Source organism: Dermacentor variabilis, chromosome 6 (assembly GCF_050947875.1).
Source record: "Dermacentor variabilis isolate Ectoservices chromosome 6, ASM5094787v1, whole genome shotgun sequence".
NCBI classification, from domain to species: domain Eukaryota; kingdom Metazoa; phylum Arthropoda; class Arachnida; order Ixodida; family Ixodidae; genus Dermacentor; species Dermacentor variabilis.
In genome coordinates this window covers 69,092,688-69,106,905 of record NC_134573.1, presented here as the reverse complement: position 1 = coordinate 69,106,905, position 14,218 = coordinate 69,092,688, and the positions used below count along the sequence as shown (strand labels likewise).

General features: G+C 46.3%; 1 protein-coding gene across 1 annotated transcript; it reads right to left on the bottom strand.

Moving 5' to 3' along the window:
- Window positions 1-331: 331 nt before the first annotated feature.
- On the bottom strand, window positions 332-13,774 carry LOC142586166 (sodium-coupled monocarboxylate transporter 1-like). The gene is made up of 3 exons (XM_075697420.1): window positions 13,433-13,774; window positions 9,938-10,003; window positions 332-337 (listed from the first exon to the last, which is right to left on the bottom strand). The coding sequence occupies exons 1-3, from the start codon at window positions 13,772-13,774 to the stop codon at window positions 332-334; spliced, it is 414 nt and encodes a 137-aa protein (XP_075553535.1).
- Window positions 13,775-14,218: the final 444 nt, after the last annotated feature.

Sequence of the window (14,218 nt, the reverse complement as noted above, 5' to 3'; positions counted from 1 at the left end):
AACCCGAGTTGTTCACAGGACCCGCGATGAAGAGCTTACAAAAGACATTGTAGGGCCGCCTTTGAGTCGCAGAACATCGCGCACTGATTAGCCGGTTGGTTGTTATTACAATCAAAGGCGCCTCGGATGACAACAAGCTCCGAAGCGGTCGTTGTTGTGACCTAAGGCATCTTGCATCTGATGCTTATTGATCGGGATGGTGTATTGAGTGGAGCTAGTCTTAGTGCAAGAGCTATCATTCGTAAATGTGTGGACACGGTTCAAGCAGAAATTGTGCAAATATCCAGAGTCGCTTGCTTCAAGGCCAAGGTAGGCAGGTCAGTATTCTTTCTTATTCCTGGAATGGAAAAGCGCACATTAGGTTGTTTTAAACACCACGAAGTGGACGGTGAACGTGCTGAGGGTGTAAAGCTAGACGGTAGGGAGGCACGATGAAGGCTGACTACGTTGGGGAATGAGGTCTGTGGTCGTCGTTCTGGCAGGCAAGCAGGATAACTTGACTGCACCCGGGAAATGTGGCGATTACGCGCCCTAAGCACGTCGGTGATATTGTAAGTAGTGATTGGATTGTCTCGAGCCATTATAACCATTCCTGCTGTTGAGGCGCTCCGTGGAAGGCTGAGGCAAACGCGTAGTGCTATGCATGCACACTCTGAAGTGCTGGAAGATTTGACTTGTAAGTTTTAGAAAGCAAGGGAGGGCTATAGCATAGGAATTCGATGAAAACGTGCTTGGTATACCTGTAGCGTGGAGGTCACTGATGCTCCCCATCTTTTGCCGGCGATGGATTTCAAGACGTGCGCAATATATATGTGCGTCTTCGTTAAGTGGGCAACCTGAGGGCTCCAGGTGAGGTCCCAGTCAACAATCACACCAAATACCGACGATTTCTCTCATAGGAAATAGGCTGGCCATTGATGCACACTGGATAACCGGACATCGCTTTTTCCATAAAAGCAACTCTCACACATTATTCAGTCCAGATGGTTAGGCCTTGTGTGCAAAGATAGCCAGGTGCCTATGTTGCTGCCTTCTGCAATATTGCACGAACCTGCAGGCGAGTCAGTGCTGGTACCAAGATGCCAATGTCGTCGGCGTAATTTGCGACATTCACTGCTTCAGGTTGGGATTTCGCCAGACCGAGAAACGCGAGGTTGAAAATAATAGGGCTTAGAACACAGCGTCGTGGAACGCCATGGCCTGTGTAGCGGACGGTAGTCGGACTATCTTCCGTAGGTACAAACAAGGATCTTCGCGTCAAGTAGTTTCGGGTCCATCGAAATACTCGCCTTCCTAGACAGTCAGAGTAAGAAGTTGTTTAATTTAGGCATTAAATAAATTAGAGGATTTGTGTATACAGAAGGAGGTCCCATTGTCAGAGACTGAATCGGCACCTCCTATGATAGTGAGTGCAGAAAAATTAATTAAAGCAGCAAACAGCAGTAGCAAATACAAACAATCAAATACATTGTAGTAAAAGCAAAAAAAAGAAAGAAAAGGGAAAAAGCAGCAGTACCAAAATCAAACGATAATATACATCTCAGGCAAAAAATTAACAAGGAACAGAAACCAAAGGAACCAAAAGACGCAATTAGGGTAAAAAAACAAAGGCAATTTAACACTCCTAAGCAGTTGCCGGATGGTTACAGAGTGAAAAATACTAAAAATAAACGAAAAGAGGAAAACAAGGAAGTCACATCTATTTTCAGCAATGTGAAACAACCCCTGATGAGACGTTTCATCAACAGAAAGTTGTGAACAGGTAGGTATGATAGGGAGTGGGGCAACAAAACGAAGTAAATGGAAGTAACCACAATTATGCAGAATATGGCATGGGTGTGAGGAAAGTTTTAGTTCTTTCTTGAATTTGCCAATTGATTGAGATATTTTGATTGCCGGTGGTTTGGTATTCCAGAGACGGTTTCCGGTGAAGTATGCCATTTGTTTTCCATAGTTGGTGTGAACCGAAGGTAAAATAAAGTTATTGTGTGCAAACCTTGTCAAGTTAGTATTCACTAGGTTCGATTGAGGGATGATGAGCAGAGGAAGCTCATTGTTGATTTGCTTGAATAATTATACACCTAGCTTGTATTTGAAAGTGTCATCCATTGTTAGTATGTTGGCACGTAAGAGTTCTTTCGCGTCACTGCGATAGGGACTACGGGTAAGTATTGTAATAGATTGTTTTTGTAAAGTTTGTAAAGTGAATTGTCAAAAGTGCGTCTAGGACGTCTTGATGGGAAACGTTGTAGTAAGCACCTTTCATGTCGACAAAAACTGCTACTGACGGTTTCATTGAACAGTGGTACCTACCCTGTGCCGCATATAGAGTGGTCAATGTCGGCATGAAAGATGTTCGTTGGAGAGCGGCACATATACCGTATACACATTGCCTCAGACTCATTGACCGAAGTTGGTACAACGGTTGCTTTCAAACCTCATGCGGGAAAGTGGTTAGAGAGAAACATGGATACATACCTAGCCCATAGAAATTGCGTCAACTACCTACGAATGTTAACGCATTAGAAGAATATGCAGACGCGACCCACATGATGGAATTTCTGCGAAGCGAAGCTTTATTCAAGCGGGGTATATTAAGTCCCATACAACTAACGGCGGTGCGTACAATTGTGTTTATTTTCATCCTATGCAGCGTCCAGCTTCATACAATGTTTATGTCTCACCGGACAGACAGACAGACAGACAGACAGACAGACAGACAGACAGACAGACAGACAGACAGACAGACAGACAGACAGACAGACAGATGAAGAGACCAACGGACGGACGGAGAGCTAGATTGACAGACAGGCAGACAGACGGATATATATGTTCATAGATGGGCGGGTGGGAGGATAGATAGAGTAATAGACGGACGTACTGACGGATAGATATATCAATAAATGGACGGGTGCACGGGTAGATAGATCGATAGGCGGACGGACGGACGGACGGATAGGTGATCGATAGAAGGACGGACGGATAGATCGATAGACGGACGGATAGACGGACGGATAGATAGATAGATAGATAGATAGATAGATAGATAGATAGATAGATAGATAGATAGATAGATAGATAGATAGATAGATAGATAGATAGATAGATAGATAGACAGACAGACAGACAGACAGACAGACAGACAGACAGACAGACAGACAGACAGACAGACAGACAGACAGACAGACAGACGGACGGACGGACGGACGGACGGACGGACGGACGGACGGACGGACGGACGGACAGCATCTGAAAATACCTGAAGTAGGCTATCAATGCGAATCGCATTAAAAAGACGCACTGGTAACGTCTTCGATCGTATAAATGATGGTTTCTGCATTTTCTGCCTTATCTGGGTACTTTTTTCTTAATCTTGCATATTTCTGCTTCGTGAGATTACTCCATTTTCTACCAAATTTATTTGCTTTAACCTAACCTTAGTGCCCCTGCGCCTACAATGCAGTCAGCTTTATTTCACTTTCGTCTGATTTCAGAAACATTACTGCCACCTCACACTTCCCGCCCTTCGATCACCTGGCCACGCCAACTCAACCTTCAATCTGGAACGTTGGTACCAGTGGCTTGAAGGCAACAGCCATCCGGAACTCTTAGAGCAATGCCACTGCGGGAGTGCGTACAGCCTAGTCGAGTATTTACGCCTATTTTCCGCTGAAGCGTGGTGAATTAACCTCGTCCTCCCGCTTCGTCTTATCGTACATATAACCGTACGCCGTCCATAGTTCATATTATGGACTTGAACAACTTGATCTCTACCCAGCTTCTGTACGAACAGAGTCCATGTACTCCACTGTGAAATTCTATAAGGATGAGAGGACGACGACGAAGTGCCTTCTTCTTAGAACGCTTCTATCTGTGTTCTCTGGTTTTCGACGAATTCTTCGGAATTTCCTGGTGCCTCGGCTCCCGGTTTTGTGGCCATGGACGCGGAGCCTTCCAGAGGCCCTCCTGGCCAGCGGTCATCAAGGCCGTCCCTCACGAGGAAGAGAGGAAGCGTGCTCAGTGACACCGAGGACACTGAGCTACACTCGATGTCGGATGAAGACTCATCGGATGATAGCTTCATCACTGTCCGCAGAAAGAGGGCCAAAAGGAGGACTGTCAACGCGAACCCATCAACGCAAGCGAGCACGGCGACGTTGAAGTCAAGGCCTGAACGCTGGCCTCACGCCATCGTGTTCGTACCCGAAGAGCCCTCAAACAACCTCCGACTGCTAAACAGGCAAGAACTATCTGTTTTCTTGGAAGGGGTCGTGCCGAATGAAATTAAGGATATTCGGATAAATGCACGCAAAAATGTCCTCGCAATCGATGTTACCAACGGGAGTGCGCTCGAAAAACTGAAGCAAATCTCGGTGCTAGGGCGCATCAAAGTGCGTTCATATATCCCGATGGATGACGCATCCACAGCAGGTGTCATTTATGACATCGATGTCGCCATTCCCAACGCGGACTTGCCTATCCTCGTCAAACCAGCAAGTGAGGGTGTTGTCATCACGCGTGTGAGCCGCCTTGGAACATCGCGCTGCGTCAAACTGATCTTCAAAGGAGATTGCTTACCAACACACGTCAAAGTCGGTCACTTCCGACACCCTGTTCGGCCCTTCATACAAAAGCCTCTTCAATGTCATCAGTGCTTCAGGCTTGGACATGTCAAGGGTGTCTGCCCAAACTCGATACTATGTCCCCGTTGTGCTGAACCTCACGCGGAGGAGACGTGCCGGGCTACTGTCCTAAGTGCGGCAACTGTAATGGTTCCCATGCTGCCTCGTCTAGGGACTGCCCTCGCATCAAGAAAGAGGTCGCTGTTCTCAAGCAAATGGTTCGGGACAATTCGACACACAAGGCGGCTGCTGCAACGATCCGGCGTCGGCGTCGGCGTCACCGAACCGCCTCAAAAAAGGCTGAGCCGCGAAAGGAGAGGGCCGCTTCCATTGTAGCACCCACTTTCTCCAATCAGGCCAAAAAGGGGCTGAACAGCACAAGGAAGTCGCCTGACAGGAATTTGTCTCAAGAAGAATGGCCTGCGCTTCCGAGCCAGCAATCTCCCACAGAACTACAGATTGTCAAGCCCGCTCGGGAGCCTGCTCTTGCCGCCGATGCCACGCCCAAAGCAGATCGTCAAGTCCTTTCAATGCTGCGTCCCCTCATAGATGCCATTCGAGTGATTCTGTCGAACCTTGGAACTACGTCTACTCAAAATGCACTGAAAGTACTGGACGCCTTAAACCCAGTGCTTGAGTGCCTCGAATAGAGACATGGCCAGCCATCGCCCATCGTTTCGAGAGGAAGTCAAGGCAGCGTCAATCATTCAATGGAACGCAAGAGGACTAAAATCACGCCTTTCGGATTTTCGTCAGTATATATATACTAATTTGTTCCCAGTCATTGTCATATGTGAGCCTAATGTGTCAAAACCAGTCAGATTATCGGGATACGAAGCTGTTATATCCGCAACAACTAATGCATGCAGCAAAGTCATCGTTTTTCTTCGTCAAGAACTGACATATGTTCGCCAGCCGATTCCGCCTCATGATAAAAATCAATACGTTTGCCTAACAATTAAAAAGGGCAAACTCATGTTTACACTTGTTGGCGTTTATATCTCGCCTTCAAGTATTTTTGATCCCTAACGATTAGCGAACATCTTGTCTGTGTGCCCTGCCCCATATGTCATCATCGGAGATTTTAATGCGCACCATATAGCATGGGGAAGCGCAAGAACAAATGCACGAGGGCAAAGACTTGCAAACTTCGCCTGTAACCACGGCCTTTTACTCCTGAATGACGGCAGCCCAACGTTTATACGAGGCGTGAATTATGGCAGCTGTCTTGACCTAGCTTTCGTCTCCAGCAGTTTCACAAGATATGTTAAATGGTTTTCGGATATCGAGGCACACGGGAGTTATCATGTTCCCACATACCTTGTCATCAAAGGAATGTCCAGCCCCACCCCACGGAACACCATTCGATTAATTGACTGGACCACTTTTACTTCCACCATGGAGGATGCTTGTCGAGAGGGCTTGTCCTCTGGATTAGAGGAAGCAATCAAGTCTGCAATGCTACACGCCGCGCGCACGGTCACGGTTTCGTCGAAGCACACGGAATTGGATATAGAGTTGGAGCGACTTCGTGCACTCCGTCGTCGTGCGGAGCGGCGTTACCGGCGTACAAAATCCATCGCAGACCTTAGGACAGCCAGACGACTACAAAAGAAACTTCAACGTCGCATGGATAGATTGGCATCTCGACTTTGGGCAAGATTTTGCCAGTCACTAGACCCCCGAAAACCGCTTTCCCACATCTGGAGAACCATACGTGGTCTACGTTCCTTCCCTGAACAACGCTTCCCATTCAAAGCGCTGGCGCTCTTCCAGGGGCGGCTAGAGGCTGATGTTGCAGAAGACTTTTGTGCAAGGATCGCTGGCCAAGCAACCGGTCCAGGCTTTCGAGCCCCCAGTCGCATCCCTGTTTCACGTGACGGCCACCTGGATCTTCCTTTCATAATGGAGGAACTAGATGCGGCTCTTGCTCTATACAGGCGTTCTTGATCCGCGGGACCAGATGGAATATCCTACCGCGCCTTGAACAACCTGAGTGATGGCGCACGGAGAGAACTGTTACATCTCTACAACTTATCTTGGCAGGATGGCATGGTTCCCGAAGAATGGAAGATAAGTCGCTTGGTCCCTCTCCTGAAGCAAGGCAAGTCCCCACTTGAACCCACCTCATACCGCCCAATAGCGCTGGCCAGCTGTGTGGGAAAGATAATGGAAAAGATGATCCTTGCCCGCTTGGAGTGGTACCTGGAGCACTACAACATGTTACCGAATTGCATGGCTGGTTAAAGTCGAGATCGCTCTTCAGTAGACATTGTTGTTGATCTCGCTACGTACGTCCAGCTTCAAAAGTCACGCAAAAGATTATGTGCAGCTTTGTTCTTGGATGTCAAGGGGGCATACGATAACGTATCTCACAAGGCTATCCTCGATGCTCTTGAGATGGTTGGTCTAGGTGGCCGAGTTTTCCAATGGATCTCTCATTACCTTTTTATGAGATCGTTCTTTGTCTGTACCGGTGATGGTAAAACCGCACTACACTACACGTACCGAGGTGTTCCTCAAGGCGGTGTACTAAGCCCTACCCTATTCAACCTCACACTCATTGGTCTCGTTGATCATCTGCCAGCAGCGATCAAGATATCAATGTACGCCGACGACATATGTATATGGACCTCAGGTGTGACACGTCCTCAGATACATGCAAGACTTCAAAAAGCTGCTACTCTAATAGCTATATACCTCCGCAACCAAGGTCTTGAAATCTCGTCAGACAAATGTGCACTGATGGCGTTCACTCGCAAACAAATGACACCCTACGCCATACCAATAAATGGCCAGATAATTTCTTATGAGAAGACTCACAAATTTCTTGGCATAATCATTGATAGAGATCTCTCATGGAGCCCGCACGTGACCTACTTGAAAAAGCGTCTGACAGCAATCGCCCAACTTTTCAAGTTTCTGGGAGGAAAGACTTGGGGAATGTCAGTGCATGAAATGTTGGAATTGTACAGGGCTCTTTTTCTGGGCTTCTTGAGATACAGTTTGCCCGTACTGACCAACACCTGCCAGACAAATCTTCGTGCTCTACAGGCTATTCAAGCTCGGGCTCTCAGGGTTTGTCTTGGTTTGCCAAAATGCACATCGATAGCAGCGACTATTGCGCTTGCTCGGGACCAACATATACAAACACACATTGCGGTAGAAGTGTTGAGAGTGCACATTAGGCACGTTGCCCGTGCCTGTTCCCACCATCTGGCAACACTACCGTCAGAAAGGCCGCAGGCAGCATTTTGTACTACGCTTTCGGAGTATTACACCTGCCTCCCGTCAGGCTTCACCCCCGCAACTAAGCCATCGATTCCTCCATGGTGTTTGGCTTGACCCGCAGTGCACCTCACCGTACCAGGAATCAGGAAAAAATCTGAGCTGTCATCACCTGCTCTTAAACAACTAACTCTGCTCCTTTTACACGAGAGGTACGCCGAACACGTACATATTTATACTGATGGATCGGCAACTCTCCAGTGTTCCTCTGGAGCCGTGGTCTTCCCAGCGAAAGCCACCACCATCAGTTTCAAGACATGTCACCCAACGACACCGATGGCCGCGGAACTTGCAGCCCTTCGCACTGCACTTCGTCTCGTCGGCCAAGAGCAACCTCGAAGATGGTCAATATTCAGTGACTCGAAGGCTGCACTGCAATCTTTGCTATCGGCCCTGCGGCGCGGACCAAACGAACAACTGGTATTTGAGATTAGAGAACTCATTCATACCTTAACTGAGAAAGGACACCACGTGACATTTCAGTGGCTTCCAAGTCACTGCGGAGTCATAGGGAACGAACACGCTGACAACGCTGCTCGGTCGGCTCTTCAAGGGGACAAAGAGGAGCCGATACCGTTATCAAGGACAGATGCCGCTCGAAAACTTCTAATTATCAGCCGTGACATCACGTTCTCCTTGTGGAACGCTGGAAGTTTTCACGACTACCGACTCCAGAATCTTGACTACCCTCTACGCCTTTGTATTCTAGCTGGACTCTGCCGTCGCGAAGCTACCCTGCTTTGTCGACTATGGCTAGGGGTGGCATTCACCAAGTCTTTCGCTTACCGAATTGGATGGGCCGACGACGCCACGTGTGAGGACTGTGGTAACGAGGAGACTTTTCAACACCTTCTTTGTGACTGTCCTCGATATAATTTGCAGAGACAATCCCTCGCAACCGCGATAGCGCGCTTTGACCAAAGACCTCTCACAGAGGAACTTATTTTAAAATACCGCCATCACAAGCCATCGCAGCAGAGGGCGACGAGGGCACTGTTGCGGTTTTTGAGGGCGACAGAATTGGACAGGCGGCTGTAGCCTGAACAGATGTTGATAGTGCGGCAAGTGTCACTGTGCTGTGCGATGACAGTATTCGGTGCCAGTGACCGATTGTGATTGTGTGTCTACGCTCCTTCCTTTCCTTATCTCTACTTTGTTACCACTTTACCTCCCCCTCCCCTCTCTCCCCAGTGTAGGGTAGCCAACCGGATCTTTTTCTCTGGTTAACCTCCTTGCCTTTCCCCTTTCTTCTCTCTCTCTCTCTCTCTCTCTCTCTCTCTCTATAAGGATGAGAAATTGCGAAAAATGTAATACCGACAGCTATTTCCATAAGAGAAAAAAAGCAATTTTCCAGCAATCACTTTATTCCTCGAGTATTATGGTTCAGAGTAGGTTACCAAACGTGCTATGTTTTATCGAAGATGCTCTAGTTACAGAATATTAGTTACGATGTTCAAACAGAGACAACTCTAATAACTTTTTTTTCCTATGGATAAATAGCTTTAAATTTTTCCTTGTGATTTTATTAGTTACAACTGCTTTTCGCATTATTATTTTGTGACATTACTTTATTTCAGTTTTTCTGTAAGAGAGAATACTAGTAACGCTATAGCTAAGATACCTTCTGCTTTAAGGTCCCCACAGCAATCGCTGACTGAAGAAGAGGGATGAAAATTGCGTTTTTGCACTAAACGCACGACAAAACCGTGAAAATTGCGGACACAGAAGAGAGACACACACAAAAAAAATTACGAAGCATCGACCAGACGACAAGTCGCCTCAAAGCGAACAGCTCCTCCGCCGAGTACGACACCGCGGCTACCTTTCCACAACCACCGCGTAAAATGACAAGACATTCTGGTATTTAAAGACTGCCGTCTCCTAACCCAATTATATTAAATAATATCACGATGTGGCAGCAGCACTTTCGCGACAGAATGCCGTGCGCGTTATTGCCAGAAATATTTAAAATTTTCGCGTCCTTCGCGTATACAAATATAAAACGTTGGTTTCTGCCCTTGACTTACCGTGAGAAAAATGTAGATCACGCATGCCGTCAAAGAAATGGTGGCATTGAATCGCAGACGAATGTACTGCACAGAATAAAAATAGGGAAAAAATTTTACTCCAATAGGTCATGTTATTTTGTGAAGTCAAAGGTCCTGAACGCCAGTTCTGATAATGTGAGATCGCAGGGTGTTCCGATATGAATCAGAAATCCAAGAATTAGAGCCCCATCATAAAATAGAAGTTGGCAGCCGGTGAGGTGGAACACTTCGCCTTGATGTGCACGCACTTCAAGGAGAAAAGAACGAAACTGTTTCCCTCCCTAGAGAGAAGGATTCTGCCCCCGCAGATTTGTAAGCCGTATATTGAGTTCCCCGAGCGCCAGGAGTAACCAAGAGAAGATTTCTATTCCATGTTGATTTCCTTCTTCAAAACATTGAGTTGATAAAATTTTGCTAAAAGACCTCTGCTACAAGCGTAATAGATTCTCAGGCGACACAATTACCGCTGAAGCACGCCGGGATAATCTCCCTCAACCCGGAGTGGTTTAGTCTGAAGTTGAATGTGCGACCGATCTTCCGTTCTGCAGCCTCTGTATTGAACTGTACCCAAGCAGTCACGAACACTAACATAAGAAATTAATCTGCACAGACATCCGCTACAGCAGCTATCACCATCATCATCATCATCATCAGCCTCGTTGCACCCGCCGCAGGGCAAAGGCCTCTGTCATACTTCTCCAACTACGACGGTCATCTACTAATTGTGGCATGTTGTCCCTGCAACTTCTTAATCTCATCCGCCCACCAAACTTACTGCCGCCTCCTGCTACGCTTCCCTTCCCTTGGAATCCAGTCCGTAACCCTTAATGACCATCGGTTATCTTCCCTCCTCATTACATGTCCCGCCCATGCTCATTTCTTTTTCTTCATTTCAACTAAGATGTCATTAAGTCGCGTTTGTTCCCTGACCCAATCTGCTGTTTTCTTATCCCTTAACGTTAGACCCATCATTCTTCTTTCCATAGCTCGTTGCGTCGTCCTCAGTTTAGGTAGAACCCTTTTCGTAAGCCTCCAGGTTTCTGCCCCGTACGTGAGTATTGGTAAGACACAGGTGTTATACACTTTTCTCTCCTGGGATAATGGAAACCTGCTGTTCATGATCTGAGAATGCCTGCCATACGCACCCCAGCCCATTCTTATTGTTCTGATTATTTCAGTCTAATGATCCGGATCCGCGGTCACTACCTGTCTTAAGTAGAGGTATCCCCTTACCACTTCCAGTGACTCGCAACCTATCGTAAACTGCTGTTCTCTTCTGAGACTGTTAAACATTACTTTAGTGTTCTGCACATTAATATTTAGACCCACCCATCTGCTTTGCCTCTCCTGGTCATTGAGCATGCATTGCATTGATCCCCTGAGTTACTAAGCAAGGCAATATCATCAGCGAATCGCAAGTTACTAAGGTATTCTCCATTAACTCTTATCCCCAATTCTTCCCAATCCAGGTCTCTGATTACCTCCTGTAAACACACTGTGAATAGCATTGGAGAGATCGTATCTCCCTGCCTGACGCCTTTCTTTATTGGGATTTTGTTGCTTTCTTTATGGAGGACTACGGTGGCTGTGGAGCCGCGATAGATATCTTTCAGTATTTTTACATATGGCTCGTCGACACCCTGATTCCGTAATGCCTCCATGACTGCTGAAGTTTCGACTGAATCAAACGCTTTTCGTAATCAATGAAAGCTATATATAAGGGTTGGTAATATTCCGCATATTTCTCTGTCACCTGATTGATAATGTGAATATGGTCTATTGTTGAGTAGCCTTTACGGAATCCTGCCTGGTCCGTTACTTGACAGAAGTCTAAGGTGTTCCTGATTCTGTTTGCGATTACCTTAGTAAATACTTTGTAGGCAACGGACAGTAAGCTGATTGGTCTATAATTTTTCAAGTCTTTGGCATGCCCTTTCTTATGGTTTAGGATTATGTTAGGGTTATTCCAAGATCCCGGTACGCTCGAGGTCGTGAGGCATTGTGTATACAGGGTGGCCAGTTATTCTAGAACAATGTGCCCACCATCCTTCAATAAATCTGCTGTTACCTGATCCTCCCCAGCTGCCTTCCCCCTTTGCATACCTCCCAAGTCGTTCTTTACTTCTTCCGGCGTTACTTGTTGCATTTCAAATTCCTTTAGACTATTCTCTCTTCCATTATCGTCGTGGGTGCCACTGGTACTGTATTACTCTCTATAGAAATCCTCAGCCACTTGAACTATCTCATCCATATTAGTAATGCTATTGCCGGCTTTGTCTCTTAACGCATACATCTGATTCTTGCCTATTCCTAGTTTCTTCTTCACTGTTTTTAGGCTTCCTCCGTTCCTACAGAAGCTATAAGCTCCACTAACAATGAGAATACGCTTCAGAACTCCTGCGTCAGCGCCTGGCGGCCACTTTATATTATATCGAGGACAAAAACGAAGATTTTCACATGAAACCGGTTAAGAACACAAGGCGGCACGCATGCAAACCGAACACACCGTAACTAGAATTGACTAGACGTAACTACACGCAGATCAGTTAAAATTGTGCGGAAAGATGTGGCCCATTTCCTTTTTTCTTTAATTGGCCGTCTTCTTTTTTATACCATACCCATGATAACAAATTCTGCACCGTCAGTGATTTATTGTGGAAGCTGTAAATGTCAGTCGCCAGCTTCTCCAGCAACAATAAATTGTTCAGTTAGGAAGAGGTTATAAGATGAGGTGACAAAGAAACGCTCCCACAATTAAGCACATTTTGCAAGCCCGAGTAAGCAGTCAAGAAAGAAAAATAATATAACAATAAAACGGCGTCCCTTACCTTCACCTAATTTAAACGCAAGTTAATCAATCATTTCAACCAAGTATGACAAAAGCAATATTAAAAAACAAGCAACTACGTCTCAGGTGTTACATGTGGTTTAACCGTTTAACCCCATGACCTTTAGCACTAAGGAGCCAAAATGACAGTAGTTTCATCCACCGATTTTTGTGCTGGGATAAGGGGAAGATGGCAGCGCATTCGTTTCGTCACTGTGAAGACTGTATATTGCTCTTGTCTTTCCATTTGGAACAAAATTTTGGAGAAACGTCATTGTGCTTTATGGTATTGTTCTCGGAGCTCAATTGAGCTTCTGCTTCAATTGTACAGTTTCTTCACATCAGCGCAGAGTTCTGTGTCCTGAGCTAACCCTATTTTATCGCATAATTTCGAATGGACTAAGTGACACTGTTTTATCGTTTGACTGCGGCTAAATCCATATTTCGGTGTAACGTCAATACTGACTGTGGTCAGTAGTCAAAGTAATTTATAGCCAAAGTAATTATTTGTCTCTAAATTTTTGAATACAGTATAACGGCGCATTTAGAGGCAACGTGACACTCATAAAATGCATTGAACGATTTCAAGGGACGCAATTTTATTTTAATTTTTGAAAGCACGCATGTAGCATGTAAATAATACTAGCCTCAAATATGGATGTGATGCGAAGCCTGTAGAGCACGGGCATAAAAACGTGGGTACCCAAAGGAATGCAGAACAGGGGCGTCAGAAAGGACCAAGTCATGTGCCATCCGTACGCGTAGTAGTGAGCCGGAAGGCCGATGAGACCGGTTGAAGAGAAGAGTGACACCACAGAAGAGGCAGCCAGGGGAAGCGTCTTGAGCATCCTGCCTCCGAGAAACACTTCTGCCGCCGTCACTTTGCTTCCGGGGCCAACGTTAGCCTTGCGGAAGGAGAAGTAGAGGCCGACGGAGAGGTTTGTCGCCACCAGCACGCCGACAATAATGTACTCCAAGACTAGCGCCATCTTGCACACCTCCTGGAACGAAGTATGCCAGCTGTGTTTCTCCTGTGAAATTCAGTCTTCAGTTAACATTCTCGAAAGAAGCAATAGAAATAGAACAATTCTCACCTACCGATTTGTAATAGAAATGTCTTCTTGCAATCTATTTATATGGTATCAATAATCCTGTTAACTAAAAACTATGCATCCCGTGGCCACTATGACGGCGCTGCGCATTAGTATCGTCGACCACGGCCAGCGAACTATTAGTGTGAAGCCTGCACACATATGCTGCAAATAAAAGCTATCTGCGCAGCTGTTTCCTCATCGTCATTCTCTTTGTCATCACGTAAAATGTATAAGCAGGCTTGGCATGTGTAGCTCAGAAGGCCGACCTCTCCGCCACTTTTTCGACGTTAAAATATGTGCTTCGTTATCTGCTTCTACCGCTCATGCATATATTTTTTT

Excerpts from the sequence above, each read along its gene's own strand:
- LOC142586166 (XM_075697420.1), bottom strand. The coding sequence starts at position 13,774 with ATGGCGCTAGTCTTGGAGTACATTATTGTCGGCGTGCTGGTGGCGACA. Across the intron at positions 10,004-13,432 it reads GCATCACATCCATATTTGAG|TACATTCGTCTGCGATTCAA; the intron begins GCTAGTATTATT and ends TATTCTGTGCAG.